A 20014-nucleotide genomic window follows, 5' to 3' on the forward strand; every position below is an offset into this window, starting at 1 on the left:
CCTTGCCTCCTCCCTGATAGTAGCAATGAACTTTACATGGATGTAAAGAAAATTGGAAAACTAATAGATTGAAGTATAACAAAAAAATTTATTTCGAAAAGGGTCTTGTACAAGAAATATTAAACTGAAACCTTTGTGGTACTAACTCAAGGGTTACAAAGATCCAGGTTTTTTCTGACCTCTAGTATTGTCTGTGTCAAGTCTGCATATTCTCCCTGTGACTATGTCTGTGCTCTGACTTCTTTCCATGCCCCAACGGACTGTGACTTGGTGGATTAATTGGCTACTGTAAATTGCTCATAGTGTATAGATGAGGGGTAGAATCTTGGGGATCTTAAGGTATCTATAGGCAGAGTAAAACATGGGTTTAGTATAACTGAGTACTTGATATTCATAGTGGACTCCTGGCTGTGCTTAAGATTCAGAATTTGTATGTATTACATAGGAAATTACAAATACTATTCCATGATTTAAGAAACGGAGAAACAGGTCCTATCAATTCAATAATATTGAATGGAATGATAGTTTCTGCCATGGAAGAAAGAGTGACTAGAATGTGCAGATAAGAAATTATAAGACATAGGAGCAGAATTGGGCCATTCAGACCATTGAGTCCTCCACCATTTGAAAACAGCTGATTTATTTTCCCTCTCAACTCCATTCTACTGCCATTTTCCCTGTAACCTTTGATGCCCTTACAAACAAGAACCGATCAACCGCTACTTTAAATATACCCAATGACTTGGTCCCCACAGTTGTCTGCGCCAGTGAATTCCACTGATTCACCATCCTCTCATCTCTGTTCTCATTTTGTATTCTGAAGTTGTACCTTTTGCTCCAAGACTCTTCCACGATTGAAGACATCTTCTTCTTGTCCACTCTATCAAGGCCTTTCAATATTTGGTAGGTTTCAGTGAGACCCACCACACCCCCCCCCCCGCCCTGTTCTTCCAAACTGCAGCAAGTACAGGCCCAGAGCCATTAAAAACACATCTCACATGTTAATCCTTTCATTCCTGGGATCATTCTGGTAAACCTCCTCTGGATCCTCTCCAATACCAGCACATCTTTTCTTAAGCAGCCCAAAGCTGTTCACTATGCTCCAAATGTGGGCTGACCAATACCTGAAAGCTTCAAATTGGTCTGAATTTGTTCAGAAGCCAAAAAAGAAAATAACTGTGGAGGCTGGAAATCTTAAATGAAACATAAATTGCTGGAAATAGTCAATAGTTCGGGTAGTATCTATAGAGAGAGTTCATATTTAAGTTTGAAAGCTCATCAGCTTGAAATATTAACTTTCTCTCTCAATAGCTACTTCTAATCTGCTGTGTTAGTCTAGCTTTCTTTTTAATTTCATCTTAAATTTGTGATAAATGATGACTAGTTTTAAGAATGTCACTAATGTGCTGGACATTGATTGAATTTCTAAAGATGAAAGATACTCCAGATGCTGGAAGAATAGATCAGGCAGCATCACCTACCATCCTCCGTTCAACCCAGCTCCCTCCCCCCCACCCCACCAGTCCTGGCTTCATCTGCCCATCAACCCCTCCTCATCTGGTTCCACCTATCACCAGGTTTTATCCCACCTGCACTCATACAGCCTTATACTTGCAATCTTCCCTCTCAGCCCTGATGCAGTCTCAACATAAATTATCAGCTTGCACATATTGACTCCCCAAATGCTGTTTGACCTGCTGAGTTCCTCCAACATCCTGTTTTTAGTTTGAATTTATAAGGAATGTGTCCAAGGATATTGAACTTTTGTAAAAGTGATTGTTATAGGTAAATTAAAAGTACAGGCAACTGGTTAATGTAATGACCATCAGGTGCCACGGGTTGATAATTGGTTTGGAAAGAAGTAAACAGAGGTAAAGGATGAAAGGAATCAACTCTTAATGGCAGATTGTGACAAGTTGTATTCCCCTCGGATCTCAACCAAGGCCTGAATGTTTCATCACAACATGTACATTAGTGATCTAGATTAAAGTGTAATGTATATGGCAACAAGTGGCATGCAGTAAATTGTGTAAATGGGGTAACAGCTTACAAAGGGATTAGAACAACTTAAGTGATTGGGGAAAATTTAGACAAATGAAATTAAATATGTAGAAGTGTGATGCTATCTACTTCCTGTACAAGAACTACAAGTCAAAATATTTCCTTAATGGAAAGATTAGGAGGTGTAGAGAAACAAAATTTGACAAGGTTCCACATGGTAGGCTTATTCAGAAAGTCAGAAGGCATGGGATCCAGGGAAGTTTGGCCAGGTGGATTCAGAATTGGCTTGTCGGCAGAAAGCAGAGGGTCATGGTGGAGGGAATACATTCGGATTGGAGGATTGTGACTAGTGGTGTCCCACAAGGATCAGTTCTGGGACCTCTGCTTAGCGTGATTTTTATTGACGACCTGGATGTGGGGGTAGAAGGGTGGGTTGGCAAGTTTGCAGACGACACAAAGGTTGGTGGTGGTGTGGATAGTGTAGAGGATTGTCGAAGATTGCAGAGAGACATTGATAAGATGCAAAAGTGGGCTGAGAAGTGGCAGATGGAGTTCAACCTGGAGAAGTGTGAGGTGGTACACTTTGGAAGGACAAACTCCAAGGCAGAGTACAAAATAAATGGTAGGATATTTGGAAGTGTGGAGGAGCAGAGGGATCTGGGGGTACATGTCCACAGATCCCTGAAAGTTGCCTCACAGGTAGATAAGGTAGTTAAAAAAGCTTATGGAGTGTTAGCTTTCATAAGTCAAGGGATAGAGTTTAAGAGTCGCGGGGTAATGGTACAGCTCTATAAAACTCTGGTTAGGCCACACTTGGAGTACTGTGTCCAGTTCTGGTCACCTCACTATATGAAGGATGTGGAAGCATTGGAAAGGGTACAGAGGAGATTTACCAGGATGCTGCCTGGTTTAGAGAGTATGGATTATGATCAGAGGTTAAGGGAGCGAGGGCTTTACTGTCTGGAGAGAAGGAGGATGAGAGGAGACATGATAGAGATATACAAGATATTAAGAGGAATAGATAGAGTGGTAGCCAGCGCCTCTTCCCCAGGGCACCACTGCTCAATACAAGAGGACATGGCTTTAAGGTAAGGGGTGGGAAGTTCAAGGGGGATATTAGAGGAAGGTTTTTACTCAGAGAGTGGTTGGTGCGTGGAATGCACTGCCTGAGTCAGTGGTGGAGGCAGATACACTAGTGAAATTTAAGAGACTACCAGACAGATATATGGAGGAATTTAAGGTGGGGGGTTAGATGGGAGGCAGGGTTTAAGGGTCGGCAGAACATTGTGGGCCAAAGGGCCTGTACTGTTCTATGTTCTGTGTAAACCGATACACATGTCCAAGTATATGTCATTAAATCCTAATGGAGGGAAATAAAAAAAGAATAATCAAGAAGGTTAGTAGAGTTGATTGCCTTTAGCTCAAAGAGACTGGAGTTCTGCTTTAATAGGATTAAACCCCACAGGGTTCACTAAATTTAAGCAAGTAAATTATTAAAATAAATTGTATAAACCCCATATATTTTCTTGTGTTTTGTGGGTCCAGAAGTCATAGTCATAGAGTCACACTATAAAAAATGGGCCCTTCAGCCCACCATAACCATCTTTGAAAATGCCATATGACTCCATTGGACCCATATCCTTCTATGCCTTGCCTATTCAAGTGCCTATCTAAATGTTGTTATAATATTGATTCACAAACAAGAGAAAACCTGCAGATGCTAGAAATCTAAGCAACATGCAAGAAATGCTGGTGGAACTCAGCAGGCCTGGCAGTATCTATGGAAAAGTAAACAGTTGACATTTCGGGCTGACCCATCATCAGGACTGGAGAAAAAAAGAGTAAGAAGCTGCGGGAGGATTGGAGGAATTACAAAACAGTAGGTGATAGGTGAAATCAGGGGAAGTAAAGAACTGGGAAGTCGATTGGTGAAAGAGATAAAGGGCTGGAGAAGGGGGAATCTGATAGGAGAGGACAGAAGGCTATGGAAGAAAGGGAAGGGGAGGGGCACCAGGGGGAGTTGATGGGCAGGTAAAGAGAGAAGGTGAGAGAGGAAAATGGAATGGTGAAGGGGGTGCCATTACCGCAAGTTCAAGAAATTGATGTTCATGCCATCAGGTTGGAGGCTACCTAGATGGAATATAAGATATTGCTCCTCTAACCTGAGTGTGGCCTCGTCGCAGTAGTAGAAGAGGCCATGGACTGACTTTCGGAATGGGTAGTAGAATTAAAATGGGTGGCCACTGGGAGATCCTGCTTTTCCTGGTGGATGGAGCATAGGTGCTCAGTGAAGTGGTCTCCTAACCTACGTCAGGTTTCACCGTAATACAGGAGGCCACACCAGGAGCACCGGATACTGTTGATGACCCCAACAGACTTGCGGGTGAAATGTCGCCTCACCTGTTGGGGCCTCGAATGGTAGTGAGGGAAGAGGTGTAGAGCCAGGTGTGGTGTAGCACTTGTTCTGCTTGGAAGGACAAGTGCCAGGAGGGAGATCAGTGGGGAGGGACGAATGGGCAAGAGAGTTGTGTAGGGAGCGATCCCTGCAGAAAGCAGAGGAGAGGGAAAGATGTGCTTGGTGGTGGGATCCCATTGGCCATCCACTGGAGCATGCCATATGCATTCTTCACCTGTGCATAGCTACCTGTGTTGCCATTTTCAGGGAACTGTGGACTTCAATCCAAATGTTCATCTGTTCATCAATATTCCTTAGTGTTCTACAAATTACTGTACATATCCTAAAGCTCTTTGTTTTACCAGAATGCATCAATTTGCACGCAGTAGGGTGACGTTTGCCTGCCATCGCTCTACCTAACATCTGTATCTTTTTACTGCCTTGGCTTTCCTCACTATCCACATCATCACCAGAGTAACACACACAAAATGCTGGAGGAACTCAGCAAGTGAGGCAACATTTATGGAAATGAATAAACAGTCAACGTTTTGGGCTGAGACCATTCATCACGACTGGAAAGGAAATGGGAAGAAGCCATATCACCAGCTATCTTTGTGTCATCTGCAGACACGGTAGTATATTTCTCCTAGATTCATGTCAAAGCATTGATGAACATCACAAGAGATTCTGCAGATGCTGGAAATCTGGAGCAACACTCACACAAAATGCTGGAGGAACTCAGCAGGTCAGGCAGCATCTATGGAAATAAATAAACAGTTGACATTTTGGGCTGAGACTTTTCTTCAGGATAGAAAAGGAAGGGAGAACAAATCTTACTCAAGCACAGTCGTAAAGTGGCAGTTCAGAGAGTCCCAGTAATTCACGAAATAGGTGAGAGGAGAGACTTATAGATTCACAATGCAGCAACGAGGCGATCATCATGAATTCCAAAGATTCCACAGCTAGCGAACAAAGAAATGGTTACCAAAGGTCTCAGCCAAGGAGTACTGTTCTGAAGTCCACGAAGGGCGATTTCACAAAGTGACTGTCATGAAATCCACACGCATGGATCATACCAAGGACAGACACGTCTCCACAATGCGCAGTGTGCCGCTGATTAACCCAATCCTTTGGGTATGAGTAAGCATTAGACTTCTCGAACATGAGCTGTTCCCAGATAGCTCAAAGTGCAGTCTTCACTCTCTCTCTCTTTCCTTCGACTCCTTCTCAGCACTTATGTCCACATTTCTTTTATACCGTCAGCATACGTCATAAAGTAATGCTTACAGCAGTGAAACTGTGGACTCAAAAGTAAAATGAAACTGGGGACACGTGACACCCATAGTAAACGAAACTATGGACTCCCAGGAAAACGAAACTGTGGACACGTAACAGTGAGAACAGTCTCAATAGTGGAGGAAGGGAAACCCTGTTCTTTGAAGAAGGAGAACGTTTCTGATGTCCTGGGAAGGAAAGCTACATCCTGGGAACAGATGCGGAAGAGGCAAGGACACTGAGGAAAAGGAATAGCATTTTTACAGGAGATGCGGTGGGAAGAGGTATAGTCAAGATAACCGTGGGAATTGGAAGGTTTATAAAAGATGTTCGTTGACAGTTTGTCTCCAACATCACAAATGCAAAAAGATTTCAGGCTGATATGTGGTATACTAAATGAGCATGAGATAAAGATGACCAGAAATTCAAAAGTGAAAGTTTCCATTGATAGGTTTAAAGAGATTTAAATGCCTATTGGTCCTGTGGAATGAAAGTTTGATGAATTAATATTGGAAAATAAGGAATAGGCAGCTTACATAATCAAGTATTTTGCATCAGTCTTCACTGCAGAAGATACAAGTGATATTCCAGAAATAAATATAAATGAATTCAGAAGAGTGGATGAACTTGAAAATTTTTAAAAGTTAGGGAAGAAATAGAGCAAATTCTGACAAGTTTTTGGGTACTGAATTGTCTTCGTCTTAAGGTCTTGGGACATCAATAGAGGGGACACAGTAAGTGAGCATCAAGGGTAGTGTTTGGAATCTTTTGCTGGAGATGGTCATTATTTGACACTCTGTGTAGCATAAATATTACTTTCCATTTATGAACCCGTGAGTGAATGATGTCTAGACTTGTTGCATGCAGGCATGACTTCAGTCATTTACTGAGGAGTTGCAAATTGAAATGAACATTATATAATCATCAGCATATATCTCTACTCCTGACCTTGTGAAGGAAGGAAGGTCATTGGTGAAGCCACTGAAGGCAGTTATGCTCAGGACATAGTCCAGAGAAACTTGTGCAGTGATAACTCCGTCAATCAAAACAACCTTCCTTCGTACAAGGTGTGATTCCAACCACTGGAAGGTTTCTCCTTGATGCCCATTGATTTCAGAGTTGCTATTTTTATTGCAGGTATAATTTGCCTGTATCTTCTGGCTATGATTTACTTAAAACCATAACTTACAGTTTTTAGCTATAAATCTCACCATTCTATTCATTGCTAACTATGTTAATTTCTTAATCTAAATAAAAGGTTCACCAAGGGCTCATTTCATGAAATTGAGAGTTTGGAACTTGTATGTGTATGATGGAGCAGGTGTTGTATCTGTGGATTTCAAGGTACATGGATTTAATACAGTATTTTATTTCCAGATGCGGAACAACATTCCTTGCCACCTTTCTGGCATTTCCTGTGGGCTTGCATGTAACAAACTCTTGCCTTGTGGAATGCACAAATGTAAGAAGATCTGTCATAAAGGCGACTGCGGTGCTGAGGAGGAATGTAAACAGCCATGTACTATTCTCCGACCTGATTGTAATCACCCATGCTCATCTCCATGCCACCCAAGTTCACCATGTCCGAAGGTGCCATGTCATGCAGAGGTACAGTCGCACTGCACAGTTACTGTTTTAAAAAAATCTGTCTTTTGAAAATTAAGTTGTATTTGAACAATACCTGGTGAGATTGTAAGGAATCTTGAAGGCAGAGAGTTAAATTTTGAAGTACAGTCTCTTCTGTTGTGCAAGTAAGTGTGGCAGCTAATGTACATAAACCAGTCATTGAACAAATGAATATGTAACTGATTAAACAACTTTTCATATCTGTCTGAGAGAGATTTCAGTCAGGAGACAAGTAGAACCTCTGCACATCTCTTTGCAAGGCAGGTTAGGTCTCTCTCAACATCTTCAAGTATTGGTGGGGGGCGGAGAGTGTAAGATTTTAAAACTAGAGGGAGAAGTTTCAAAGTGAAAGAGAGGAAGTTTAAAGAAATCTGAAGAATAAATTTGTCTCACAGAATAGTTGGTAACTGGAATTTGTCAAAGGAGATGGTGGAAGCAGGAACAGCAGCAACATTTAAGAGGCACCTGGACAGATCTTTGAATGAATAAAGCATAGAGGGACATGGAGTAAATGCTGGTAATTGGGATTAGTGCAAATTGGCATGATGGTTGGCATAGATATCCTATATTGAAGAGCCTGTTTCTATGCTGGCACACCTGGGAATTTGGTGCCTAACTGCCAGATTTTCCAGTCTATTGGATATTACTTCTATTAATATCCTACTATATGTATAACTCGGTGTTTTAGTGTTATCTGCTATTATATCAGAAGGGTACAGTAGCAGGCTAAGCATGCATCCTTGATAGTCAGCGAGGAGGAGATTTACTGATCTCTCAATAGGAGGTCAAGAGTCTAGTTATAGGAGGAAGTATAGAAGCCCAGGTTTTGAAGCTTGATTATTAGTACTGAGCAAATGATGGTGGGGAATGCTGAGATGTAATCGATAACAGTCATTGGATGTATGCCTTGTGGTATTCTTGGTGCTCCAAAACCTCACTAGAGAGCCAGTGAGATTGCAACTGCTGTAGACCTGTTGTGGTAGGCGAATTGAAGCAGCTCCAGGTTATTGATCAGGCAGGAGTTAATTGTAGTCATAATCAGCCTCTTGAAGCACTTCATTCTGATAGATGAGTGCTAGTGGTTAATTGTCATTGAGGCAGCTGATCCTGCTCTGTTAAAGCAGATACACTCTGACGTCTTGAGTGTTCACCCTCCTAAAGGATATTTAAATATCAGTCTCAGAGACAGAGATCACAAGGTCGCCAGATGCTGTGGGGTTTTTGCACAGGAGTAGTGTTATTCTTTTTAAAGCGTGCTATGACGGCATTAAGCTCGTTAGAGAGAAAAGCATCACTGCCATTTGTACTTATAGTTTCACCTTATAGAAAGTAGTGGCATGCCAACGGTGCCACAGCTGTCATGTATCCATTTGTCTCTAGCTTCTCTCGGAATTGCCCTTTTGCTCTTATGATGGCCTTTGACAAGATGCTGCACATGAGGCTGCTAAACAAGATAGGAGCCCAGGGTATTATAGGAATGATACTAGCATGGATAGAGGATTAGCTGACTGGCAGGAGGCAAAGTGTGGGACCTTTTCTGCTTGGCTGCCAGTGACTAATGATTTTCCACAGGGTCGATGTTGGGACCACTTCTTTTCACACTAGATGTCAGTTACTTGGATGATGGAAATAATGGCTTTGTGGCCAAGATTGCAGACATTACAAAAATGGTTGGAGGGGCAGGTAGTGTTGAGGAAGCAGGGAGTCTGTAGAAGTACTCAGATAGATTAGGAGAATGGACAAATAAGAGGCAGATGGAATATAGTGTAGGTAAGTGTATGGCCATGTACTTTTGTAGAAGGAATAAAGGTGTAGGCTATTTTCTAAATGGGGAGAAAATTAAGAAATTTAAAGTGCAAAGGGATTTGGGAGTCCTCGTGCAGGATTTCCTAAAGGTTAACTTGCAGGTGAAGTCAGTAGTAAGGAAGACAAATGCAATGTTAGCATTCGTTTTAAGAGGACTAGAATATAAAAGCAAGTATGTAATGTTGAGGCTTTATAAAGCATTGGGAAAACTGCACTTGGGAGTATTGTGAGCAGTTTGGGGCCCCTTAGCAAAGAAATCATATGCTGGCATTGGAAAGGATTCAGAGGAGGTTCACAAAAATGATCCTAGGAATGAAAGGGTCAACTTATGAGGAGTGTTTGATGGCTTTGGTGTGTAGTTGAGTTTAGAAGAATGAAAGGGGATGGCATTGAAACCTATTGAATATTGAAAATCCTAGATAGAGGGATGTCCTTTTAGAACAGAGATAAGGAGGCATTTTTTTTAGCCAGAGGGTGGTGAATCTGTGGAATTCATTGCCGCAGGTGGCTGTGGAGGCCATCTTTGGGTATATTTAAAGCAGAGGTTGATAGGTTGTTGATATCCAGGGTGCCAAAGGTTATGGGGAGAAGGCAGAAGAATGATGTTGAAAGGAATATTAAATCAGCCATGATGAAATAATGTAATAGACTCAATGGCCTGAATGCCTAGTTCTGCTTCTATGTGTAATGGTCTTTTGATGGCCTTCCATGGTTTGTACCTGGACTTGTTTGATTCTGGATTGCTGATCTTGAATGCCACAGTTCTAGCACTCTCAGCAGACTGTTTATCCAGGGCTTCTGGTTGGGAAGATTTAGTATGTTTTCAAAGGCACACCATTGTTCACACAAGTCCAGATGAAGTCAGTGACATCCGTTGCATTTTCATTCAGAACCAAAGATGAATCCCTGAACCAGTAAAGTTTAAAAGGAGTGCAGAAACTTGTGTGGAAAGGGAGCATGGAAAACACCACCCTTTTGAACTAGATTATGATCCATAGGGATTTCTAATTAGTTGTATAGCAGATTATTGGAGTATCACTGTATTGCATACTGCAACCTTCTTTCAAGGTCACCTGAAGCATATGCAGATCCTGGAACTTTATCATTTTTAAGCAGTATAATTTAGTGTAATGAAGTTTCATAAACTAAGTTGAGTAAAATGATTACATTATATAGTCAGACCTTTAGTGTTTCAAATATGGGGAAATAGTATGACTGAAATCTAGCTTAACACTTAAAATGATTATGATTTTTAAATTCATTGTTATTAATTACAACTGTTTTGTTGCAGGTAACATTATATTGCAGTTGTCAACGCAGGAAAGAGATAATGATTTGCAGTGAAGCTTCCAGTAATTACCAAAGGTTTGTATTACTTCTAGAGTGAAATTCTACATGAAACGTAAAGCTAAATTAATTGTTGTATAACTGACAATTTTGTTGGGTTGGGAGTGTGAAGGAAGCCTTTCAGTTTTTTTTCCCCAGAACTGGCCATTTTAGTTTGTGAAATTATACCTCTAGCTACTGATTTTTCACAAGTTTCCCAGTTAGAACATAATCTTCAATGACATATGGATCATCTTTTCCCTAACCTTGCCATGTTCTCCCTTGCAATGAGCCAAAGTGTAGTGAATTTGTCCACGATCAGACTTTACAATCTGTAACAGTTAATACATTTTGTTATCTTGAATGCATGGTATATCTCTTGATGAAGATTGAAGAACGCACATTAGAAGGGCAGGTGCCAACTTTGCCTTATTAAAAGTAGACATGGAAGCATAACAAGCTGATTCTTAGACCAGTAACAAAACTGCATACTTGGTGTATTTCTGTATGGATATACATAAACATGAATATGCATAGCTGCCAGAAAGATACAGACTTCCACTTCAATGTCTACAGCATATTTTTCTGCATCAAGTTGAAAGAAATTTTTCCAACACAAGTCTTTTCAGAAACCGAGAATTCCAGAACTCATGAAGCCAGATAGATTCCTCTGGATGAAAGATGGCTGCATCTCCACAAATGTATCATGCAGAGACACGACAGAGCCAAAAGATCAAATCTCCATTTAAAGGATGCTAGTAAAATAATTTAAACCCTTCATCTTGGGATCAGTGCTAACATTTTCCATGGAAGTTGAGAATCATTTCAGCTCTTAACTGTAATCTTGATAACCTGATATTCAGATTAGGTATTAAGCTGTTTGTCATCCAATAAGTTTGACTCTCCGATGGAACTTGGTGGCTAAGTCTGGGCTCAGTTTCGCGTGATCTATTATGTCCTTGACCATTGGGGTGATAGTAGGCAGATAAACGGTGAAAAAGTTCCAAATAATCTTCTCTTGTAAACCCTTATAATATCAGGTGTTGATGGTGATACAGTATTTCAGCACATGAAGTTCCCGAAGTGGATTTTTCCTTTGTAGCTTGTGAGAATAGCCTAGAGTCATACAACATAAAAATGGGCCATTTGGCCCACTGAGTCCATACCAGCCATCAACTGCCTTTTTATGTTCACCCTACTCTGTTCTCCATGTCCCACATTCTACCATTCACCTATCCCATTGAGTGGCCAGTTAATTGACTGAGATGTGTGAGGACCCTGGGCAGAGCCACAGGGAGAACGTACAAATTCTACACGTACAGTACCGGAGACTCTGATTGAACCTGGCTCATGGGAGCTGTGATGCGGCACCTCTACCCATGTACCTCTGTGCTGTCCCGACATAAAGTGCTATCAAGTTACCTAGTTTTATATTCTGTTCTTTGTTTGATCTCTTTATAGGATAACTGCTATTTCCATGGCTAGTAAACTCTCTGACATACAGCTTGGAGACTCTGTGGAAATCAGTCGGCTCATTTCTAAGAAAGAAATTAAACAAACCAGGTAAGCCATTCTTGAATAGTCAGTACAGTAGCCATAAGGGACAGTAATAGTAATTTACCAGTCTGAAAATATAAGTTGAAAAAACTTAGACTACAAAATACGTTGCTGATTTATTGGACTATATTATCAGAATGAAGAAGATGCATTATTGTATTCAATGTTTAATATGTTTAGTTCTCTTTAATTATAGTAAAATCTATTGCCTTGAATTAAGTACACTTTGAAAACTCGTTGAGTTTTTGAAATGTAGTGCAATGGTCAGGATGGCTACCCAGTAACTAACTTGCTTTTCCGTGCAGACTAGAATGCGATCAAGAATGTGCAACACTGGAAAGAAACAGGTGTGTTGTGAAACATTGTGAATTCGGACTTGTGTATGTGCTGATACTTCTGGACAAATAAGAAATCTGTTTAAGACTGATGAAGTCATGTTACAGGCTGTTGTGTATGTGCTAATACTTCTGGACAAATAAGAAATCTGTTTAAGACTGATGAAGTCATGTTACAGGCTGAAAATGTGTAAACTATCAGAACAAAATTCCCCTGTTACAATAGTAAGTTTACCAGGAAAGAGCAAGAAGTGCAGATGGTTCAGGAAATAGTAGAGGAACTGGTATTCAAAAACCGAGCATGAAAAATTTCAGAAGAACAAAGATTAAAGAGATATCACTGAAGTACTTAAATTATTGGAAGGATAACATACATCCAATACTCAAATAATAGTTTTTAATGCCTTTAGAGTGAGAGGGCAGAAACTTCACTTTGTGATTAGTAGCTTTAATTTTGGAAATTGAAAGTAATGGAATGCTTAAGGGTCATGAACTTTAAGAAAAATAGCTTGCAAAAAAAAAAGTTAGTGGAATCAAAAATGGCCTGTGTCAGACATCAGGCTGACCAGATTGAAATATCACAGAAACCAACCTTGTGGAGAAAGTCTTTTCTTGTCCTTTTATTAATTTTATCTATTGAAGGGGAAAAGAATTCAAGAAAGAAATGCTCTCCTTTCATGGCTTTCTTCCCCCTTTCCCCAAGTCTAGTCATAATTTGGAAATTATTAGTACAAGTACACAATTATTAATACTCAGTGATATACTATTAATTTAGTTGCATATCCATTGTTCAGTCATGGTTAAGCTACAATTACATTGTCAGAAAGCCTTGGCCACCATATTCTGACTATTTCTTTACCCTCCCTGGTACCGTAGTTGACTGCTTACTGCTGCAGTCCTGTTTTGTTCCCACCTTGATACGAACCCTATATCCTCTTCATCTCAAGGACCTTTCACCCCTTAGCATTGCCTTTTATTGTCTCTGCCCTGTTGGCTGAAGGCACTTCATCCAGGCCTTTGTCATATTCAGTTTTAACTGTCCCATTGCTGTCCTCATCGCCTTCTTCCACCCTTCATTGATATCATCTTTTATAACTCCACTGCTATTACTGAAACCCATTCAAATCTTGTATCCCCATTATCTCAGTTCTTGCCAGATTCTATCAAGTGGCTACCTTAATCTGTAGCAATCTTACCATAATATCACAAAATTCTTCATAACCAACAAAGTACTTTTGAAGTGTACTTGGTTTGTAACTGTAGTTAATATGCACAGTGTAATACAGCAAGTAGCAGTGTATAGGGGGGAAAACACTCTTTGAGAGTGCCTGGTGGCTCAGCACTTCACAGCTCTAGTGACCAAGGCTCAATCCTGATGTCCATTGCACATTCTTACTTTACTGTATCGGTTTCCTCTGCGTGCTTCAGTTTTCCCTTTCATCCAAAGATGTGTGACTTGGTAGGTTACGGTGACTGTTGGTGGTTGCCCCAGTGTGCAGGTGAGTGAATAAAATGGGATAGTGTAAGTGGATACCTCTAGTGACAACTCAACTACACTATTGCACCTTTGACAGTACTTAACTACCTCAGCAGTATATGCTTGTATTTGTGGACGGTAACTAATCAGATTTGTGAATGTGAGGTAAGGTTGCAGTCACAGGGTTGTAATTGACACCAGTTATTATGTGGCCCCATTGAACCAGGATTTCGAGCAGAACAAGATTCGAGCGGTTGGTGTTTCGGATATGTCAGTTGCTTGCTTGTTACCATATAATCTTTTAAATTCCTCGTTATTGCTGTGCATTACTATGTCTAACATTCATCTTTTTAACAGACGGATAGCAGATGCTTTAAATATTAACCCTGCCTCAGACCCATTTCACACTCGCAGTTTAGGATCCAAGTACAGTGACAGTCTGAAGGAAGATGCAAAGTAAGCAAAATCAAATTGATTATCTGCATTGAAATGAAGTATAGATATGCAAGAACCAATGGTAGAACTATACTTGGATGTGTAATATCCTGACTATAAAACAAATGGGTTCATGTGTCTATGATTATTGGTAAGTTAAACAATGTTCTTAGCTAAATCTCTAACATAGCTCGGAATGGAAGAAAATACTGACTTTAATCTGTTCTTTTCACAAGTTGCCAGTGTAAAGTCTTTGTGAAACCACTTGCAGAATTCTGAACAACCTCTTAAAACTATTTGACTTTAAATTATTGTGAATCTGATAGGTGTAAACAAAACAATCTGTTTTGTATTGGATTTCCATCTTTTTTTCCTTGTATCTTTTTAAAACAATGTGACTTTCCCCTTTGTATTGGGAAATGAGAACATTTCTCGCCATTGACAACAACGCCTAGTATTGGTATGCATATACAGTGCCTTGAAAAAGTATTCAGCCCCCTACAGCAATTTTCCCATTTTGCTGTCTCATTTTATAAATTTAAAATGTATTGAAGTAGGATTTTGAGCTGATCTACAAAGTATTCTGCATCATGTCAAATCGAAAGAAAAATTTCAAAACCTGTCAACAAATCATTAAAAGTTAAAGACCAAAATTTTAAGACTGGATAAGTATTCTTCCATTTGTAATTACACTAAATTTCCTCAGGTGCAATGCCATATATTATACGAACTCACCTGTTTTGTTGATATAGAAAGTTGGGGGATCACCTGAATAAATTCCTCCCTCTCTATAAGGTCCAACATAGACCAAACCAAAATGAAGACAAAGGAGCATTCAAGGCAAGTCAGGGAAATGGTAGTGAAGCACAAATCTGGGGAAGGGTTCATTGACTTTAGTTCGGCATTCAGTACTGTGATCCCCTCCAAGCTGATTGCCAAACTTTGCCAGCTTGGTATTAGCTCATCCCTCTGCAATTGGACCTTGGACTTCCTGATTAACAGACCCCAATCAGTTAAGTTAGACAACCTCTCCTCCTCCACTCTTACTCTGAACACCAGCGTGCCTCAAGGCTGTGTGCTGAGCCCTCTTCTGTACTCCCTTTTCACCTATGACTGCGTTCCTGTACATGGTTCTAACTCCATAATCAAGTTCGCAGATGACACCACAGTGGTTGGCCTGATCAGAGGGGATGACGAGACGGCCTACAGGGACGAGATCCAGCACCTGGCTGCATAGTGTGCCGACAACAACCTGGCCCTTAACGCCCAGAAGACCAAGGAGATCATTGTAGACTTCAGGCATGCTAGGAGCCACATTCAAGTCCCCATCTACATCAACAGAGCTGTAGTGGAGCGTGTATCAAGCTTCAAATTCCTTGGTGTCCACATTTCCAAGGATCTCACCTGGTCCCTGAACTCCTCCATCCTGGTCAAAAAGGCGCAATAGTGCCTTTATTTCCAGCACTAGCTCTGTCCGCCAGAGAAAGCAGGATCTCCCAGTGGCCACACATTTTAATTCCACATCCCATTCCCATTCTGATATGTCTATCCATGGCCTCCTCTACTGTAAAGATGAAGCCACACTCAGGTTGGAGGAACAACACCTTATATTCCGTCTGGGTAGCCTCCAACCTGATGGCATGAACATTGACTTCTCTAACTTCCGCTAATGCCCCACCTCCCCCTCATACCCCATCCGTTATTTATTTATATACACACATTCTTTCTCTCACTCTCCTTTTTCTCCCTCTGTCCCTCTGACTATACCCTTTGCCCATCCTCTGGGTTTTCCCCCCCTCCCCCTTTTTCCTTCTCTCTGGGCCTCCTGTCCCATGATCCTCTCATATCTCTTTTGCCAATCACCTGTCCAGCTCTCGGCTCCATCCCTCCCCCTCCTGTCTTCTATCATTTTGGATCTCCCCCTCCCCCTCCCATTTTTAAATCTCTTACTAACTCTTCCTTCAGTTAGTCCTGACGAAGGGTCTCGGCCTGAAACATCGACTGTACCTCTTCCTAGAGATGCTGCCTGGCCTGCTGCGTTCACCAGCAACTTTGATGTGTGTTGCATGAAGAAAGCTCACCTCTGTCCCAGAATACTGATGGACTTTTACCGCTGTACCTTTGAGAGCATACTCACCAACTGCATCTCAGTGTGGTATGGCAATTGTCCTATATCAGACCACAAAGCACTCCAGTGTCTGGTGAAAACTGCCCAGCGGATTATCGGCACCCAATTGCCCACCATTGAGAACATCTACCATAAATGCTGCCTGGGCAGGGTGAAAAGCATTATCAGGGATGCATCTCACCCTAACTATGGACTTTTTAATCTCCTCCCATCTGGTAGGCGCTACTGGAGCCTGTGCTCCCTCACCAGCAGCACGGAAGAGCTTCTTCCCTGAGGCTGTGACCCTTCCTAACCTCACATCACAGCGCGAAGCACTATTGCACCCATATTGTACTGTCTCAGTACTTTTATATTTGTGTGCTGTAGCACTTACTTTTTATTCGCAGTTATTTTGTAAATAACACTATTCTTTGCATTTCTGATCATATGCTAACTGCATTTCATTGGTTTTGTATCTGCACTCGGCACAATGACAATAAAGTTGATTCTAATCTAACCTAATGACCATCTCAAAGTGGGGAAAAATATGAAACTCCAGCCACACTGCCTCAGTCAGGCCACCTCTCTAAACTTAGTCGCTGGAGAAGAATGACACTTTGAGTGAGCTATATAAGTCAGTAGCTGCAACTGAAATGAAGTTCATGACTCCATAATCGCTTTAAAGGGTATTTATGGAAGAGTGGTAAGGAAGAAGCCCTGGCTTTTTAAAAAAAAAGAGCATATCCTTGCCCGTAAAGACCTTGCAAAGTGTCACTTAGAAGATACTATAAAGATGTGGAAGAAGGTTTTGTGGTTGGATGAGACTAAAGTGGAACATTTTGGTCTCCATGCTAAGTAGTACATGTGACGTGAATTTAATACTGCACATCAGCCAGGAAACACTATCCCTACTGTAAAGTATGGTGGACATAGCATTATGCTATTTTAATGCTTTTTAGCAACAGGAACTGGAAATCTGGTCAGGATTGATGGGAAGAAGAATGCTGCTAAATACAGAGAGATCCTGGATTAAAGCCAGCTAGCCTCTGCCAGAAAGTTTAAATTGGGAGGAAACTTGCCTTTCAGCAGGACAACAACCTAAAACACAATACCAGAGCACCCATGGAATGGCTTCAAATGAAGAAAATTGCTCTTGAGTCGCCCAGTCAGAATTCTGCCATTAACATCTCTGGCAAGACCTCAAGATTGCTGTCTACTGCTGCTCCACAACTATCCTGCTGCATCTCGAGCAATATTGCAAGGAAAAATGAGGAAATCTTCCTCCATCAAATTGTGTAAGGCTAACAGAGACAAATCCAAAATGTCTTCTGGCAACAATAGCTGTGAGAGGTGGATCAACTAAGTACCGAGCTAAGGGAGATGAATACTTTTGAATTGCTGACATTTCTGCTTTTGAATTTTTAGTTTTTCATGCTTTACAATTTTCAAAGCTTCAAAACAGGTTTAAAGGTTCATTTATTATCAAAGTATACAACTCTGAAACTCTTCTTCTCCAGGTAGCCAAGAAACCAAGAAAGAAAAGAACAGCAGGATGATCATCAATCCCCAAATACCTCCTCCCCACACAAAAAACGAACAAAAACAGAATAGGCTCATCGAACCCCAAATCCTCCTCCCCTGCACACAAGGTTAAAAAAATGATTTAAAAAATGTTTATAGACCAAGTCTACATCCAAAACGCAGAAAACATGGGTAACATTTTCCGGGCACAACTGCAGGTCTTTCCGTCTGTGTAGCAGAGTGATCCAAGCAGCAATCAAAAGGTAGTCTTCCCTCTCCACAGTAGAGTGATACCCGAGTGATTAAAGGCAGTCTCCCTCTCCATAGCAGAGCGATCTCACCAACGTTCAAAAGGCAGGCAGCCTGCGCTCACCTTATGCATTCACCTCTATGTCTCAATCTTCCTTGTCGCTTTAGTCTGAGAACGCTGAAAGCTCTAATCAGTGAAATTGAGTCGAACATCGGCATAAGGTTCACGCATGCTGCCTCTGTCTCCTGGAATCCTCTCAGTCTGCAGAGTGCTGAAACACCCAGACGATCTCCAAATTGCAAATTATAGGCTCCAGCTGTTCCAGAGTCATATTCAAGATGAAACACAAACATAAAAGACTTAAAAGAAGTGAATGATCTATGCAGAAGATTTTGACGGAAGGAGTGTTGTACACAGGCGCCATCTTGACCCTGTATCCCTGTTTTTTGGATTCCATTATGAATTTTAAAAAATTACGTGATTCATAAATTAAGATTCTCAATTAAATTGATCAAGTTCCCTGTTTGTAATACTCATTTATGTTATCAAAGGGTTGGGGCTGAATATTTTTACGAGACACTGTAATTGAATCTGCTCATGTTATTGTGAGATGTCTATTTAGTGCTATTACCAATAATTTTTTTATATATATAAATAGCACCAAATAGACATTCCACAATTGAAATGGGTCTTTCAACATTGTTTCTTAACTGATTTCTTCAATAAAATAGAAAAGATTTTAAAAAATTATTGTCTTCTGAGTAGAGAGCTCAGACAGTTTTCTTATTCTGTACTGTGTTGAATGATTTGGGAAAATGCTATAAATTGTGAATAACTAGGATTGATGTAATTGCTTTGTGTTTGTGTTGAAATATGGATGGGTACAACTTTCTGATAGATTAATATGAGATGGTGAATAGCTATATGAAAAAACAGTCCATGAGCAATGGAAGGCATAAACCTGGTTTTGTTCATTAAAAGCTATTTAATTATATACATGGTGCACTTAACTATTAGGTCTTTAAGTATATGGATTAATATGTTTATTAATGTGTGCTTAAGTTATGTATTTTCTTTATGACTGTAGGAAAGATTTAAAGTTTGTGACTGAAGTGGAAGAAGAAATTAAGGCTCTGGTAGAAGCTGTCAATAAGGTTAGTTCACCGACTAATAAATTGCCTTTATTATTAAAATACTCACACATTTATCTTGCCTGAATGCTCAATGCAGAAAGGCAGATAGAATAAAGTGATTGTCTGGGACAAAGCTACACAAAACAAGAAAACATTACCTGTGTTATTCAATATTGACCACTGCTCTTTTGGAAATTTTCACTCAGCAGGACGGTGGTATATTTTAGTCATAATTGGATTAGTTAGGTCCATCTAAATGGCAGATGATGGTTGAAAAGGAGTGGAAATAACATTAGTCTTTTGTATGATTTCTGCCGCAATGCAGTATTATTTATTTAATAGATACAAAAATGCTGGAGGAACTCAGCAAATCAGACAGCATCTATGGAGGAGAAAAAACAGTGGACATTTTGGGCTGAGATCCTTCATCAGATCATCATCAAGCAGATGTGCTAAACTCCCATTTTAGTTTAAGCTTCTGCTTTAGTGCCTGGGAGTTGCTTCATCTAAAAGTATTTGGGGGAAACTGGTCTTTTAAGTTTCTGTTTATTCTTAGGGATTCAAGGCAAGTTTCAAGAGAATATTAAATGTTTTGCTGGAGAAAGAGAAAATAGAATAATACTCTCATCTTTTTCCTATGGATCCTATAGAATCACATTATAATATGTTGCTTTGCTACCCTTTCAATTAAGTTGTAGTGTATGACAGGTAGTTAAAAATCTGCAAAATTGTAATCCTGTTAGTCTGAGGATTACAGCAATATTTCCATT

General features: G+C 40.4%; 1 protein-coding gene across 1 annotated transcript in view; it reads left to right on the forward strand.

The window, feature by feature from the left end:
- Positions 1-20014, forward strand: part of nfx1 (nuclear transcription factor, X-box binding 1) — a 94724-nt gene that overhangs the window by 64099 nt on the left and 10611 nt on the right. Inside the window, exons 16-21 of the mRNA XM_063043852.1 lie at positions 7049-7279; positions 10395-10468; positions 11891-11992; positions 12292-12333; positions 14156-14254; positions 19199-19265. Coding sequence (XP_062899922.1) covers positions 7049-7279; positions 10395-10468; positions 11891-11992; positions 12292-12333; positions 14156-14254; positions 19199-19265 — 615 coding nt within the window. The remainder of the gene's footprint in view (positions 1-7048; positions 7280-10394; positions 10469-11890; positions 11993-12291; positions 12334-14155; positions 14255-19198; positions 19266-20014) is intronic.

This window comes from Mobula hypostoma, chromosome 3 (assembly GCF_963921235.1).
Source record: "Mobula hypostoma chromosome 3, sMobHyp1.1, whole genome shotgun sequence".
Taxonomy (NCBI): domain Eukaryota; kingdom Metazoa; phylum Chordata; class Chondrichthyes; order Myliobatiformes; family Myliobatidae; genus Mobula; species Mobula hypostoma.